This window comes from Bombina bombina, chromosome 5, assembly GCF_027579735.1.
Source record: "Bombina bombina isolate aBomBom1 chromosome 5, aBomBom1.pri, whole genome shotgun sequence".
Lineage (NCBI taxonomy): Eukaryota > Metazoa > Chordata > Amphibia > Anura > Bombinatoridae > Bombina > Bombina bombina.
Genome location: NC_069503.1, coordinates 54,059,452 through 54,071,854, shown reverse-complemented (window position 1 = coordinate 54,071,854; position 12,403 = coordinate 54,059,452). Strand labels below are relative to the sequence as shown.

Sequence of the window (12,403 nt, the reverse complement as noted above, 5' to 3'; positions counted from 1 at the left end):
TGGTATTAAAAGGAGAAATCATAAGCTATATGACTCAGCTTAAAAAGAAGGTTAATGCCAGGGAAACACAACTTACGAATCAGCTCTCCAATACATTTAATAAGTATCTAATGGATCCCTCTAAAGTGAATTGGCTAAAATATGTCAGCTCAAAGCAGAAAAGGGATGCATTCCTAATTAAAAAAGTATATAGAGAGGATTTAAAGGGTAGAGCAAGATTTATGATTTTTGGTAATAAAACAGGGAGTTACTTGGCTAAGATCACAAAGCTAACTAAAAAATCAAATGTAATGGGTGCCAATAAAAAAGATGGAATAAGGGTGACAAATACTAGAGATTTATGCCAAATCTCTTTTGAGGCCTTCCACAATTTTTACAATGTAGAGGAAATACATCAGGATAACAAAAAAGAATTCTGGGAGAATATAACTGTGCTACTTATAACAAAGCTCCAGGGCCGGACCAATTATAATTTATAAAATTTTAGCAAGGTAGGTCACTCCCTTGTTAACAGGCCTGTTTAATCTCTACTATTCCGGTGATTGTACAATGTCCACATTTTTTACGAAAGCAACTACCACACTGATCCTGAAAAAAGGAAAAAATGCTGACCTGATTGATTCTTACAGGCCAATTTCGCTATTAAATGCGGACTATAAAATTTTGGCTGCAATAGTGGCGAACAGACTTAAAAATGTTATGGATAACCTTATAACAGTAAATCAAACAGGTTTTATGAGGAACAGATCTTCCACTATAAATATTAGGAAAACATGTGTAATACTGGACTATTACTGGAATGGTAGAGATCGGGAAAAAAAAGATAAACTAGATGATTTGGCTTTGATAATAATTGACGCTGAAAAAGCGTTCAATGCAGTTCAGTGGGACCATCTATTCTCTACTCTGAATAATTTTGGCTTTACGGGACATTTTACCAATTATATTAGATCTATTTTTGACAAACCTATATCCTCAATTTTAATAAATGAGATGCTTACATCTGAAATTAGAGTGGGAAGAGGTACAAGACAGGGTTGTCCCCTGTCTCCGTTACTATTCAATCTAGTAATCAAGCCCTTGGCAATAAAATTTAATCAAGCTATACAGGGAATTGTATGTAATTCAGTAGAAGCAAAGATTTTATTATATGCAGATGATGTTATTGTCTTCTTAAGAAACACAAAAATTAATATCCCCATTCTTATGGATCTCCTTAATAAATTGGACTCTTTCACAGGATATAAAGTTAATATGACTAAATCAGAACTGATGTAGATTAGAAAAACAAAAATCCAGAATATTACATTTAAAGAAGTAGATAAAATATTTATATTTGGGCATTTGGCTAAATAACAACCCTGCAAAATGGTATGAGGAAAATTCTAACTCTATTCTTCTCAAATTAAATAATTCACTAGAGTTCTGGAAGAAGCTCCCTTTATCTTTATCCGGGGAAATTAACTTAGTGAAAATGATTTGGTTTCCAAAAATCTTATACAAATTACAAAATCTCCCGCTATTAATTAAAAAGAAAGATATAAACGTGACATCAGACTATATGGTTTATCAGCAACATGTAGAAAACATGCTGAAAACACACACGAGTAAACTTTCTTAATTATCTGATGTCAAGCTTCTAATTTGATACTCTAACTGTTTATAATGTTTGTTCTATAACCCGAACTACTAGTTCGTGGAAACAAGCTCAGACTATCTGCATTGTTCCTAATATAAAGTTGACAAGACATCGAGAGATTTGCTGGACTTTGAATATAAAATATCTTCTCTCTGTATTATATATACTTAATCAATGTGATATTGATGATGGGAAATAATTTGATACTTTTCACTATGTAAGAATACAGTATGTAATATTCAAGCAAACACTGTACATGATTTTTTGCTGTATGTCATTTTTGTCAGTCTTAATAAAGCTTGTTTAAATTAAAAAAAAAAAAAAAAAAAGAAAGATATAAAAAACTTTAATAAAGGGCTAACTGTTTTTTTCTGGGGAAAAAATAAAATTAGATACTCTATAAGCAAACTGTGCCTACATAAAAGGTTGGTGGGTTTTCCCTCCCGTCCTTACAAGACTATAATATTGTATGTCTAATTAAAAAATCCCACTTGCAGGAATGCTGACTTGATGTAAAAGAAATAACTTTTTCTTCCCTAGATATATGAAAGCGAATTCATCATTTACAGAATGGCTCAAAAGAAGATGGAATTAATTTTTACTGAATAATAAAGAATATAGTCAGAGAAAAGAGATTCTTTGGGAGACAGCAAAGGTGGTATTAAAAGGAGAAATCATAAGCTATATGACTCAGCTTAAAAAGAAGGTTAATGCCAGGGAAACACAACTTACGAATCAGCTCTCCAATACATTTAATAAGTATCTAATGGATCCCTCTAAAGTGAATTGGCTAAAATATGTCAGCTCAAAGCAGAAAAGGGATGCATTCCAAATTAAAAAAGTATATAGAGAGGATTTAAAGGGTAGAGCAAGATTTATGATTTTTGGTAATAAAACAGGGAGTTACTTGGCTAAGATCACAAAGCTAACTAAAAAATCAAATGTAATGGGTGCCAATAAAAAAGATGGAATAAGGGTGACAAATACTAGAGATTTATGCCAAATCTCTTTCGAGGCCTTCCACAATTTTTACAATGTAGAGGAAATACATCAGGATAACAAAAAAGAATTCTGGGAGAATATAACTGTGCTACTTATAACAAAGCTCCAGGGCCGGACCAATTATAATTTATAAAATTTTAGCAAGGTAGGTCACTCCCTTGTTAACAGGCCTGTTTAATCTCTACTATTCCGGTGATTGTACAATGTCCACATTTTTTACGAAAGCAACTACCACACTGATCCTGAAAAAAGGAAAAAATGCTGACCTGATTGATTCTTACAGGCCAATTTCGCTATTAAATGCAGACTATAAAATTTTGGCTGCAATAGTGGCGAACAGACTTAAAAATGTTATGGATAACCTTATAACAGTAAATCAAACAGGTTTTATGAGGAACAGATCTTCCACTCTATATATTAGGAAAACCTGTGTAATACTGGACTATTACTGGAATGGTAGAGATCGGGAAAAAAAAGATAAACTAGATGATTTGGCTTTGATAATAATTGACGCTGAAAAAGCGTTCAATGCAGTTCAGTGGGACCATCTATTCTCTACTCTGAATAATTTTGGCTTTACGGGACATTTTACCAATTATATTAGATCTATTTTTGACAAACCTATATCCTCAATTTTAATAAATGAGATGCTTACATCTGAAATTAGAGTGGGAAGAGGTACGAGACAGGGTTGTCCCCTGTCTCTGTTACTATTCAATCTAGTAATCAAGCCCTTGGCAATAAAATTTAATCAAGCTATACAGGGAATTGTATGTAATTCAGTAGAAGCAAAGATTTTATTATATGCAGATGATGTTATTGTCTTCTTAAGAAACACAAAAATTAATATCCCCATTCTTATGGATCTCCTTAATAAATTGGACTCTTTCACAGGATATAAAGTTAATATGACTAAATCAGAACTGATGTAGATTAGAAAAACAAAAATCCAGAATATTACATTTAAAGAAGTAGATAAAATATTTATATTTGGGCATTTGGCTAAATAACAACCCTGCAAAATGGTATGAGGAAAATTCTAACTCTATTCTTCTCAAATTAAATAATTCACTAGAGTTCTGGAAGAAGCTCCCTTTATCTTTATCCGGGGAAATTAACTTAGTGAAAATGATTTGGTTTCCAAAAATCTTATACAAATTACAAAATCTCCCGCTATTAATTAAAAAGAAAGATATAAACGTGACATCAGACTATATGGTTTATCAGCAACATGTAGAAAACATGCTGAAAACACACACGAGTAAACTTTCTTAATTATCTGATGTCAAGCTTCTAATTTGATAATCTAACTGTTTATAATGTTTGTTCTATAACCCGAACTACTAGTTCGTGGAAACAAGCTCAGACTATCTGCATTGTTCCTAATATAAAGTTGACAAGACATCGAGAGATTTGCTGGACTTTGAATATAAAATATCTTCTCTCTGTATTATATATACTTAATCATTGTGATATTGATGATGGGAAATAATTTGATACTTTGCACTATGTAAGAATACAGTATGTAATATTCAAGCAAACACTGTACATGATTTTTTGCTGTATGTCATTTTTGTCAGTCTTAATAAAGCTTGTTTAAATTAAAAAAAAAAAAAAAAAAAAAAGATATAAAAAACTTTAATAAAGGGCTAACTGTTTTTTTCTGGGGAAAAAATAAAATTAGATACTCTATAAGCAAACTGTGCCTACATAAAAGGTTGGTGGGTTTTCCCTCCCGTCCTTACAAGACTATAATATTGTATGTCTAATTAAAATAGCAGCTGAGTGGGTTCTCGGAGAAGATCATTTTACCTCCAAAGAACTGGAGTCGGCAATAGAAAGACAATTCTCCTTAAAAGCATTATTACATTTAGATATAAAAAGAGTTCCAAAAGAATGTAAGAATCTAAAAGTGATATATACTATAATAAGAGCTTGGCAGATTTTTTGTAACAGAATTGGCTTAGATTTTAGGAAGTCCAATCATCTTGAAATTATAGGAAATCCACTTTTTCCAGAGACAGTAAGATATGAAGTCTTTTTTTAGGTGGAGACAAGCAGGTCTGATCTTTGTCTCACAAACAAGATAATAAAGTAATTTGAAGAATTAAGACAACAATTTAATCTGCCACAGAAAGATTTTTTTGCATATCTTCAGCTCAGACACTGGCTGACTGAACTGAAGAAGAATTATAAAGGAGATGGAAATTGGGAACAAATAGAATCATGCCTTAAAATATGTAGAACAGGGAACTACTCTATTAATAAATGGTATAAATGTCAGAGGAAAGAAGTAGATGACCTAGGTATTGAGAATCTGATTTTGAAATGGTATCTTAAAGGTTTAAAATCAACAGATGAAGAAGTGATCAAGAATAGCCTAATCAACACCTGGAAGGCTACCCAAGCAAGTAATTTTAGGGAAGCGCATCTAAATATTATACATCAGGTATATCTTACGCCTTCCCTTTTACATAGATGGAGATCAGATATCAGTGAAAAATGTATTAAATGCCAAAAGAGATCGGCTGATTTGCTTCATTATATATGGGATTGTCCCAAGATAAAGCAATTCTGGAAGAAAGTTAATTATTGGCTAGTTAAGATTCTTCATGAGAACTATACTTTACAGCTTGAATCAGTGATCTTTCTCTTACCAAAACGGATATAGAAATAGAGATTTCATAAATTTCTCAATTTTAATAGGAAGGAATTTAATTACGAAAAGATGGGTTTCTAGAAAAAGTCCTAATATTGCAGAATTCGTGGAAAAAAATGTATACTTTGTTAATACTGGAAAATGTGCGACAGAGCCGGATAAGGAAAATAAAATAAAATATTTTTTCAAGAAATGGGGAGATATGATCAAATCATATTCATTAGACATACAGCAATCAATAATCCGGCCCTTCCACCATTCTCTATATGTTCAAGAAGAAATGTTAAGAGGTGATCTTCCTCAATTCTGAGCTTATCTGAAAGTTTAAAGAGGTGGCCTAGGGGATAGGGGTAAGATACGGTGAGATGGGATTTTTTTTTTCTCTCCTACAGATTCCTTGTATTGTTTCCGATATTTAATATAGAGATATTGATTCTCAAATTAATTAAGCTAAAGAGTGAATATATTATAAACTCCAATATATGGAGGGCTGTGTAAACTCGCCTTGGTTTCTTTTCTTTTTTTTTTTTAATTATTTTGATGCTTTAAATAAGATATTTTGTTGGGTCATGTATGTACTGTATAAAAAGAAAAAGCTTAACAGGCTGTTATGAAACTATATATATTTGCTTTTGATTAATGGGATTTTTTTTTTCTCTTCTTCCATTCTTCTCTTCTGGACTAGGTATTACCTTTGCAAGGCAATTATATGTATTGTTATTACACTATTGAAATAATAAATAAATTAATGTCAGATTTAACTTACATTTAAACAACTCTCATTTAACATTTGTTTGAGTGCTGCTCTTTGATATAAATAATGGGGAAAAAATTATTATAATATATTTGTAAGGTTGTGGTTTGTCCCACTCATAAATAGATTGTCTACTCCTGGGCTTATACTGTACTTGTAAATTTCTGGAAAGATAAATATTTAAGGTGCAACTGTAACACCCACAGAGCTAACTGTACTAAATTCTTGTGCTGAATCAATAGCACATATGTAATAACCTAATCAGCTGATCTGTATCACATGAATTGTTATGTGTGCCTTTAATTATACCATACGTACAGTTAATCAGAACCATTATTTATTATTATCTGTCTAAACCATTTAATATATTTTTACAGACACGGCCAGAGCACTGAGAGTTATCAGGTATTGATGTAACTGGAGTGGATAAGGGAACCTTCTTCCTGAGCACCGACATTGGAGCCTGTTATCAGCATGAACTCATATGTGTTAGGTGAGTAAAATAGATATTATGCTGACTTTAATTACTGGGAAAATAGAATAGATCACTCATTAAACAAATATAAACTATTATATTTATATCTGCATCTTATAAGAATATTTGTGTCAACACCTGCTCTCAGTACACCTGCAACCTTCCCCTGCCCTGACCCAGCTCATGAAACACCCATGACTACACTTACGGCTACCTTGTTCCCATGTGTAGAACACCCACAACTCCCCCAGTGAGTGTTCCCCACCCCAGAACTGCCAGTGATTTGTGAGCTTAAATTAACAGTGAATATTATTAAAACTATTAACGTTTTTGGCTGATTTGATAAAAATCAAACAACCACGCCGAAAGCTAAAAAGTATCATAAGATCACTGCTCCTTAGCTTTTCAAAACATCTCACACTAATTATTAGTTTATAATGATTACGACATCATATTCTCACCCCACTGGTTGAGCATGAGCCGGGCAGGGCTGTATGTGCAGTCGCTTGTGCAATGTTAAATGAGGATGCGGATCCTCCTCTCTTGCCCAGAATACAGATATACTTGTTCTCTAGCTCAGTGTTTTTCAACCTGTGTGCCGCGGCACACTAGTGTGCCGTGAGAGATCCTCAGGTGTGCCACGGCAGACTGACAACAGTGTGACATATTTTTTAAACTTTGCTTGTTTTTTACTCCCAGTGCAGGGGTAGTTTGTAGGAGGCATGGCATAACAGCACAATACATACAGTATGTGTGTGTTTGTGTGTATGTGCATATATATATGCTGTATTAGGCTACAATGTGTGATTTTTTTTAAATTTTGGGATGGTGGTGTGCCACAGGATTTTTTAATGTAAAAAAGTGTGCCACGGCAAAAAAAAGGTTAAAAATCACTGCTCTAGCTGACATTATCCACCTGCACATTGTTTAATGGGGCTCTATAACTTTTTTTTATTCAGTATTTAGTGGTGTAGTTTATTATAATGTAGACATATTTACTTTGTCTTTTGTTGTTTTAATTTGTGTTTTACGGGCTAATCAATTTAAAAATGATCATAAAATAGAAGCCATTTTATTAACTGTAAACAAATAATATGATTCTTGCATTAAGATGGATTCCATTATAAAGAATACACTTTCTTTAATTTCTTTATTCCTTTTCTTTTTATGTAGACAATCACTTGAATAGTTCATATCCATCCTTCAATACAGAAAGCATCAGAATGATTCCACAAACTCCAAAAGTCTCAGACACCAATGACTATTCACAAACATTGGGGATATCACAGCAGATTTTTAAAGGAGATGGAGAATTGGCAGGAACTGGGCAGCAATCATTATGTACAGAGAGTAATTTAGTCATCAAACAAGAGGATAACATTTATGACTTATCTAGTGAAATGATTATCCCAGAGGATAAACCACACACATTTATGGAGTTTTCAAAACATATTAAAGAAGAGAAAAGTCTACAGTCTAGCCAAATGATTCAAACAAATGAGAAACCATTTGAATGTACAGAATGTGAGAAAAACTTCAGATGTAATTTGCATCTCCTTGAACACCACACAGTTCACACAGCTGTGAAACCTCACACGTGTACAGAATGTGGGAGATGTTTCACATCTAAAGGAAGCTTTATGTATCACAAAAAGACCCACACAGTGGAGAAACCTTTCACATGTAGAAAATGTGAGAGATGTTTCACGTCTAAAAGAAGCCTTATGTTTCACAAAGAGACCCACACAGGGGAGAAAACTTTCACATGTAATGAGTGTGGAAAAAGTTTTACACAAAAGAGTAATCTGAAAACTCATGAAAGGAGACACACAGGAGAAAGGCCTTTCACATGTACAGAGTGTGGGAAATGTTTTATACTAAAAACAAATCTGAAAACTCATGAAAGGATTCACACAGGAGAAAACTGTTTCATATGTACAGAGTGTGGAAAAAGTTATACACAAATGGATCATCTGAAACGTCATAAAAGGAGTCACACAGGAGAAAAACCTTTCACATGTACAGAGTGTGGAAAAGGATTTGCACATATAAGTCCTCTGAAACGTCATAAAATGATTCACACAGGAGAAAAACCTTTCACATGTACAGAGTGTGGAAAAGGATTTACAGAAAAGAGTGATCTGAAAATTCATGAAAGGATTCACACAGGAGAAAAGCCTTTCACATGTGCAGAGTGTGGAAAAAGGTTTACACGAATAGATAATCTGAAAGCTCATGAAAGGAGTCACACAGGGGCAAAGCCTTTTACATGTAAAGAGTGTGGAAAATGTTTTACTGGAAAGAATAGTCTGAAAACTCATGAAAGGATTCACACAGGAGAAAAGCCTTTCAAATGTACAGAATGTATAAAAAGTTTTACACAAATAAATCATCTGAAAAATCATGAAAGGAGTCACACAGGAGAAAAGCCTTTCACATGTACAGAGTGTGGAAAATGTTTTACACTAAAGAGTTCTCTGAAACATCATGAAAGGATTCACACAGGAGAAAAACCTTTAACATGTTTAGAAAGTTGAAAAAGGTATCCCGTGCCAGTCAGGTATCACAAAAACACCAAATATTTATACATAAAATAAACTTTATATGCACTGTGTGGAAAACTTTTAAAAATGTATCCTAAAGAGGACAAACTCTCTAAATAGAATAGTCAAAAAAGATCATACTGTAAATAATACTTACTAAATCCCAGTTACAAAATATCCATATTGGAAGTGCTCTCCTGCTGTCCTTTGTTGCTCTATATATGTGCACCTCAGTTTCTCTCATATCAATGTGATAGAATCCAAACACCACACAGGAATATACAGATCTGTCCTCATTCTGACCAGTTTACACAACCACTCATCACCAAAGCTACCCCAGTGTTGTTTATTAATGTTAGTGTTAGGAGTTGTACGTTTGATTTACATAGGGGAGGAAATAATTACATTTACAGAATAAAGAGTCTTTATATGAATAGAGTGTTAGAAAATTATATAAACAAGAACATCAGTCTCAAATGATGGGCGATAATTTTAATGTGGATAAACCTTTTCTTATAGCAATAGATGCTTAGCATTGTACATGTTATATACTAGAGGAATTACTGACAGGAAAATGATTTTATTTAAAGAGACACAATGGGCTAGATTACAAGTGAAGTGCTAATTTATCACGCGCCCATAAACGGGCAAATTTTCTTCTTAAATGGAAAGAGTCCACAGCAGCATTCATTACTTTTGGGAAATAAGAACCTGGCCACCAGGAGGAGGCAAAGACACCCCAACCAAAGGCTTAAATACTCCTCCCACTCCCTTTATCCCTCAGTCATTCTTTGCCTTTCCTCTCAGGAGGATGGCAGAGACGTGTCAGAATTTTAATTTTAATTTTTTATCTCTTATGGAGGGTAGTACTCTTTGGCATGGGATGGGAGTTTTAAGTAGTGCTATTAGTCTCTCAGTGAGGACCTGGATGAAAGTTAGAGTCCGCTTCGCTGCCTGCTTTCTTCTCTCAAGTCCATGGCGGAGGCGATGCTACTATTTGTCACACTTGAAATGCCGTGTTCCTGTTCCACGGCGTTGATTCCGGTAAGATCGTTTCATTTTACTTTATGCAATGTACTGTATTGTGATGTTTCCCTTGAGGCTAAAAGCTCCTCACGGGTTTAACTGTTAACAAAGGGGGCTCAGTGAGTCTCTGTTAGATCTTGGAATCGAGGGCTAATATATCCTGAGGGGGGTTATTGGACAGGGGGGTTTATAATCAGGTTTCTTATGTGATTCAACCTGCTTTTGTGTGAGGATTTTGGGCTCATAATTCGGAACTTTGAGGCTTTTGGAAGTGATGCCGCCTTTCGGCTGGACACGCTTTTTGGACTATACGGTTCACCTTGTGTCCAGGTGTGGTTACGCTCTGTTCCCATTTACGCATTCCCGACCGTGTGGCAACTGAAGAAATTCTAGTTTGCGGGGGTCTGGTCATAGGAGGTGGTGAGTGCCCCAGCCATTGGTGGTGTCAGGTGCTGTTTTTGTTATTACTGAATAGTCTATATTGTTATCCCTTCCTAAAGCTATGGGGGATTCTGATGCTGAGCCTGTGATCATTTCAGATTCAGTTACGGAGGATTCGGATTCTGACACAATTGTAATATCTGACTCTGATTCGATGTCTGGTGACGAATCCGATTTAGCCTCTTTGACTTCTGTCAACCATTCTTGTTCCATTTGCCATGTGAGAGCACCCGGTTCCATGGGCTTGGGGAATCAGGGGTCTGCTGAGCCATCCGCCTCTGGGGGTCCTGTCTCCCAAGGAGCGAGTTCCCTACCTAATGTTCCTCTTACATATGCAGGTAACCAATGTTTATAGTTCTCCCATGCAGCGTGGTGTGTTCCCCCCGGAACTTGCAGCACGCTTTCGCCTTCAGATAATGTTGACGATGGCTCAGCTACACAGTCCAGACGTTTCTTTAAGAATGTGCTTGTGCCCTTTTGTCTTGGATATTCCTCCCCCCTGGGGTGGGTCACCGCAGTATCCTGATGGTTCTGTTCAGGAGTGTTGTGCATTTCGGTACCTGATTGCACTCCTTCGCGTGTTGCTCAGACATCTGTTTGAGTCACTGAATGACCCTATAGTACATAGATATGGTAATTTTCAGTCCGATGGTCCGAATGTTACTAAAGTTAGAGGTAATCTCCTATTGTCTTTATTTGAGTTTCTTTCCCAGTTGTGATATGGGGCTTCGTTTGGCTGGTCCGACGGGTAGGCCGTGTCCTTTTTTGGATGTTAACCCTCGGGTTGCCTTATATTTTATTTATATCCAATGGATGTATTTTATTTGTTTTTGTTTCCTTCGGGAACCATCTGGGATTGATACTCTTGGTTACTTGTTGGACATGTTAGTCCTATGTTTAAAATGTCTGTTTTCCTTTTCCCCTATGTGGAAGAGTTTATGCAACTTGCTGGTTAGGACCCTTAGTACGGGCTGGCCCTCTTTGGGTTCTTCCGGTCTTGCGGCTGCTCAGACACGTGGCGCTGTTTTGACTGTGGTTTGGTGGCAGCGCTGATTGCTCAGCTTATCATGTTTTTCATGTTCCACTGCAGCATCCCAGACTAATCCGAGGGTTCCTGAGGCGGGAAGGATTTAACCGCCAGCTGTAGTAGCCTGATAGTTACCTTAGCTGCCTTGCAAGCAGAAGGTTTGTAGTTTGAAACCAGCTGCAGCTATTTGCACCCTTACCGGTTCTTTTCTTTTACATCCTTGCTTGCAGGTTGATGGGAAGATGTTTTCCTGTCTCCTTGTCTGGATCATCCGGTTTTTCACTTCATGTGCCGTGGCCTTATTCGGTTTGGATCCATTTTGTCTCCGTTAGCTGGGTCTTCACTCACTTGAGGTGTTTTCTGTCGTATTAAAGGAACCTTTTGGTTTCTGCGGTTCCTTGACTTGCCCCTGGGGGCTTAGGGTGGTTGGAGGAACTGTTCATCAGGGTGACGGTATCTCTTGGAGGACTGTTGACTCAGTCAAGTCCACTTGTGGTCTCTTGTTTAGCTCTGGATTGACTGCGAGTCAATGTAAACTGGGCTTTTCTTACAATTTTTCTTTAAATTTTTCTCGACTTGGGTTGTGGTTCAGTTCTGGTGCCCTCAGTTTGGGCCGCCTATGTACACTCCCGTCTTGGCATTCAGTGTCCTCTTTAGCTTGGGTATAGATTTCCCAAAAGTAATGAATGCTGCTGTGGACTCTTTATATTTAATAAGAAAAACATAAATTATGGTTACCTGATAATTTCATTTACTTCTGATGGAAAGAGTCCACAGCACCCCACCCATAATCTTCTGTTGGGCGTCCTTGTATTCTTCTGGCACCTTTTCACCCTG

The 12,403-nt window shown here is 35.8% G+C and overlaps 2 protein-coding genes across 3 annotated transcripts in view; one reads left to right on the top strand and one right to left on the bottom strand.

Annotated features, from left to right (window-relative positions):
* LOC128661301 (uncharacterized) overlaps positions 1-12,403 on the bottom strand; it is a 324,509-nt gene that overhangs the window by 156,018 nt on the left and 156,088 nt on the right. The gene's annotated exons all lie outside the window — the stretch shown is intronic.
* The window catches only part of LOC128659829 (gastrula zinc finger protein XlCGF26.1-like), an 82,838-nt gene that overhangs the window by 69,758 nt on the left and 677 nt on the right, over positions 1-12,403 (top strand). The window contains exons 2-3 of one of the 2 annotated variants that reach the window (XM_053713401.1): positions 6,432-6,547; positions 7,703-12,403. The exon at positions 7,703-12,403 is cut by the window's right edge and continues 677 nt beyond it. In XM_053713401.1, coding sequence (XP_053569376.1) covers positions 6,529-6,547; positions 7,703-9,066 — 1,383 coding nt within the window. In that variant the 5' untranslated portion in view covers positions 6,432-6,528 and the 3' untranslated portion in view covers positions 9,067-12,403. Of the gene's footprint in view, positions 1-5,821; positions 6,548-7,702 lie in introns of those variants that run through there. The other variant, XM_053713402.1, reaches the window with a different exon arrangement.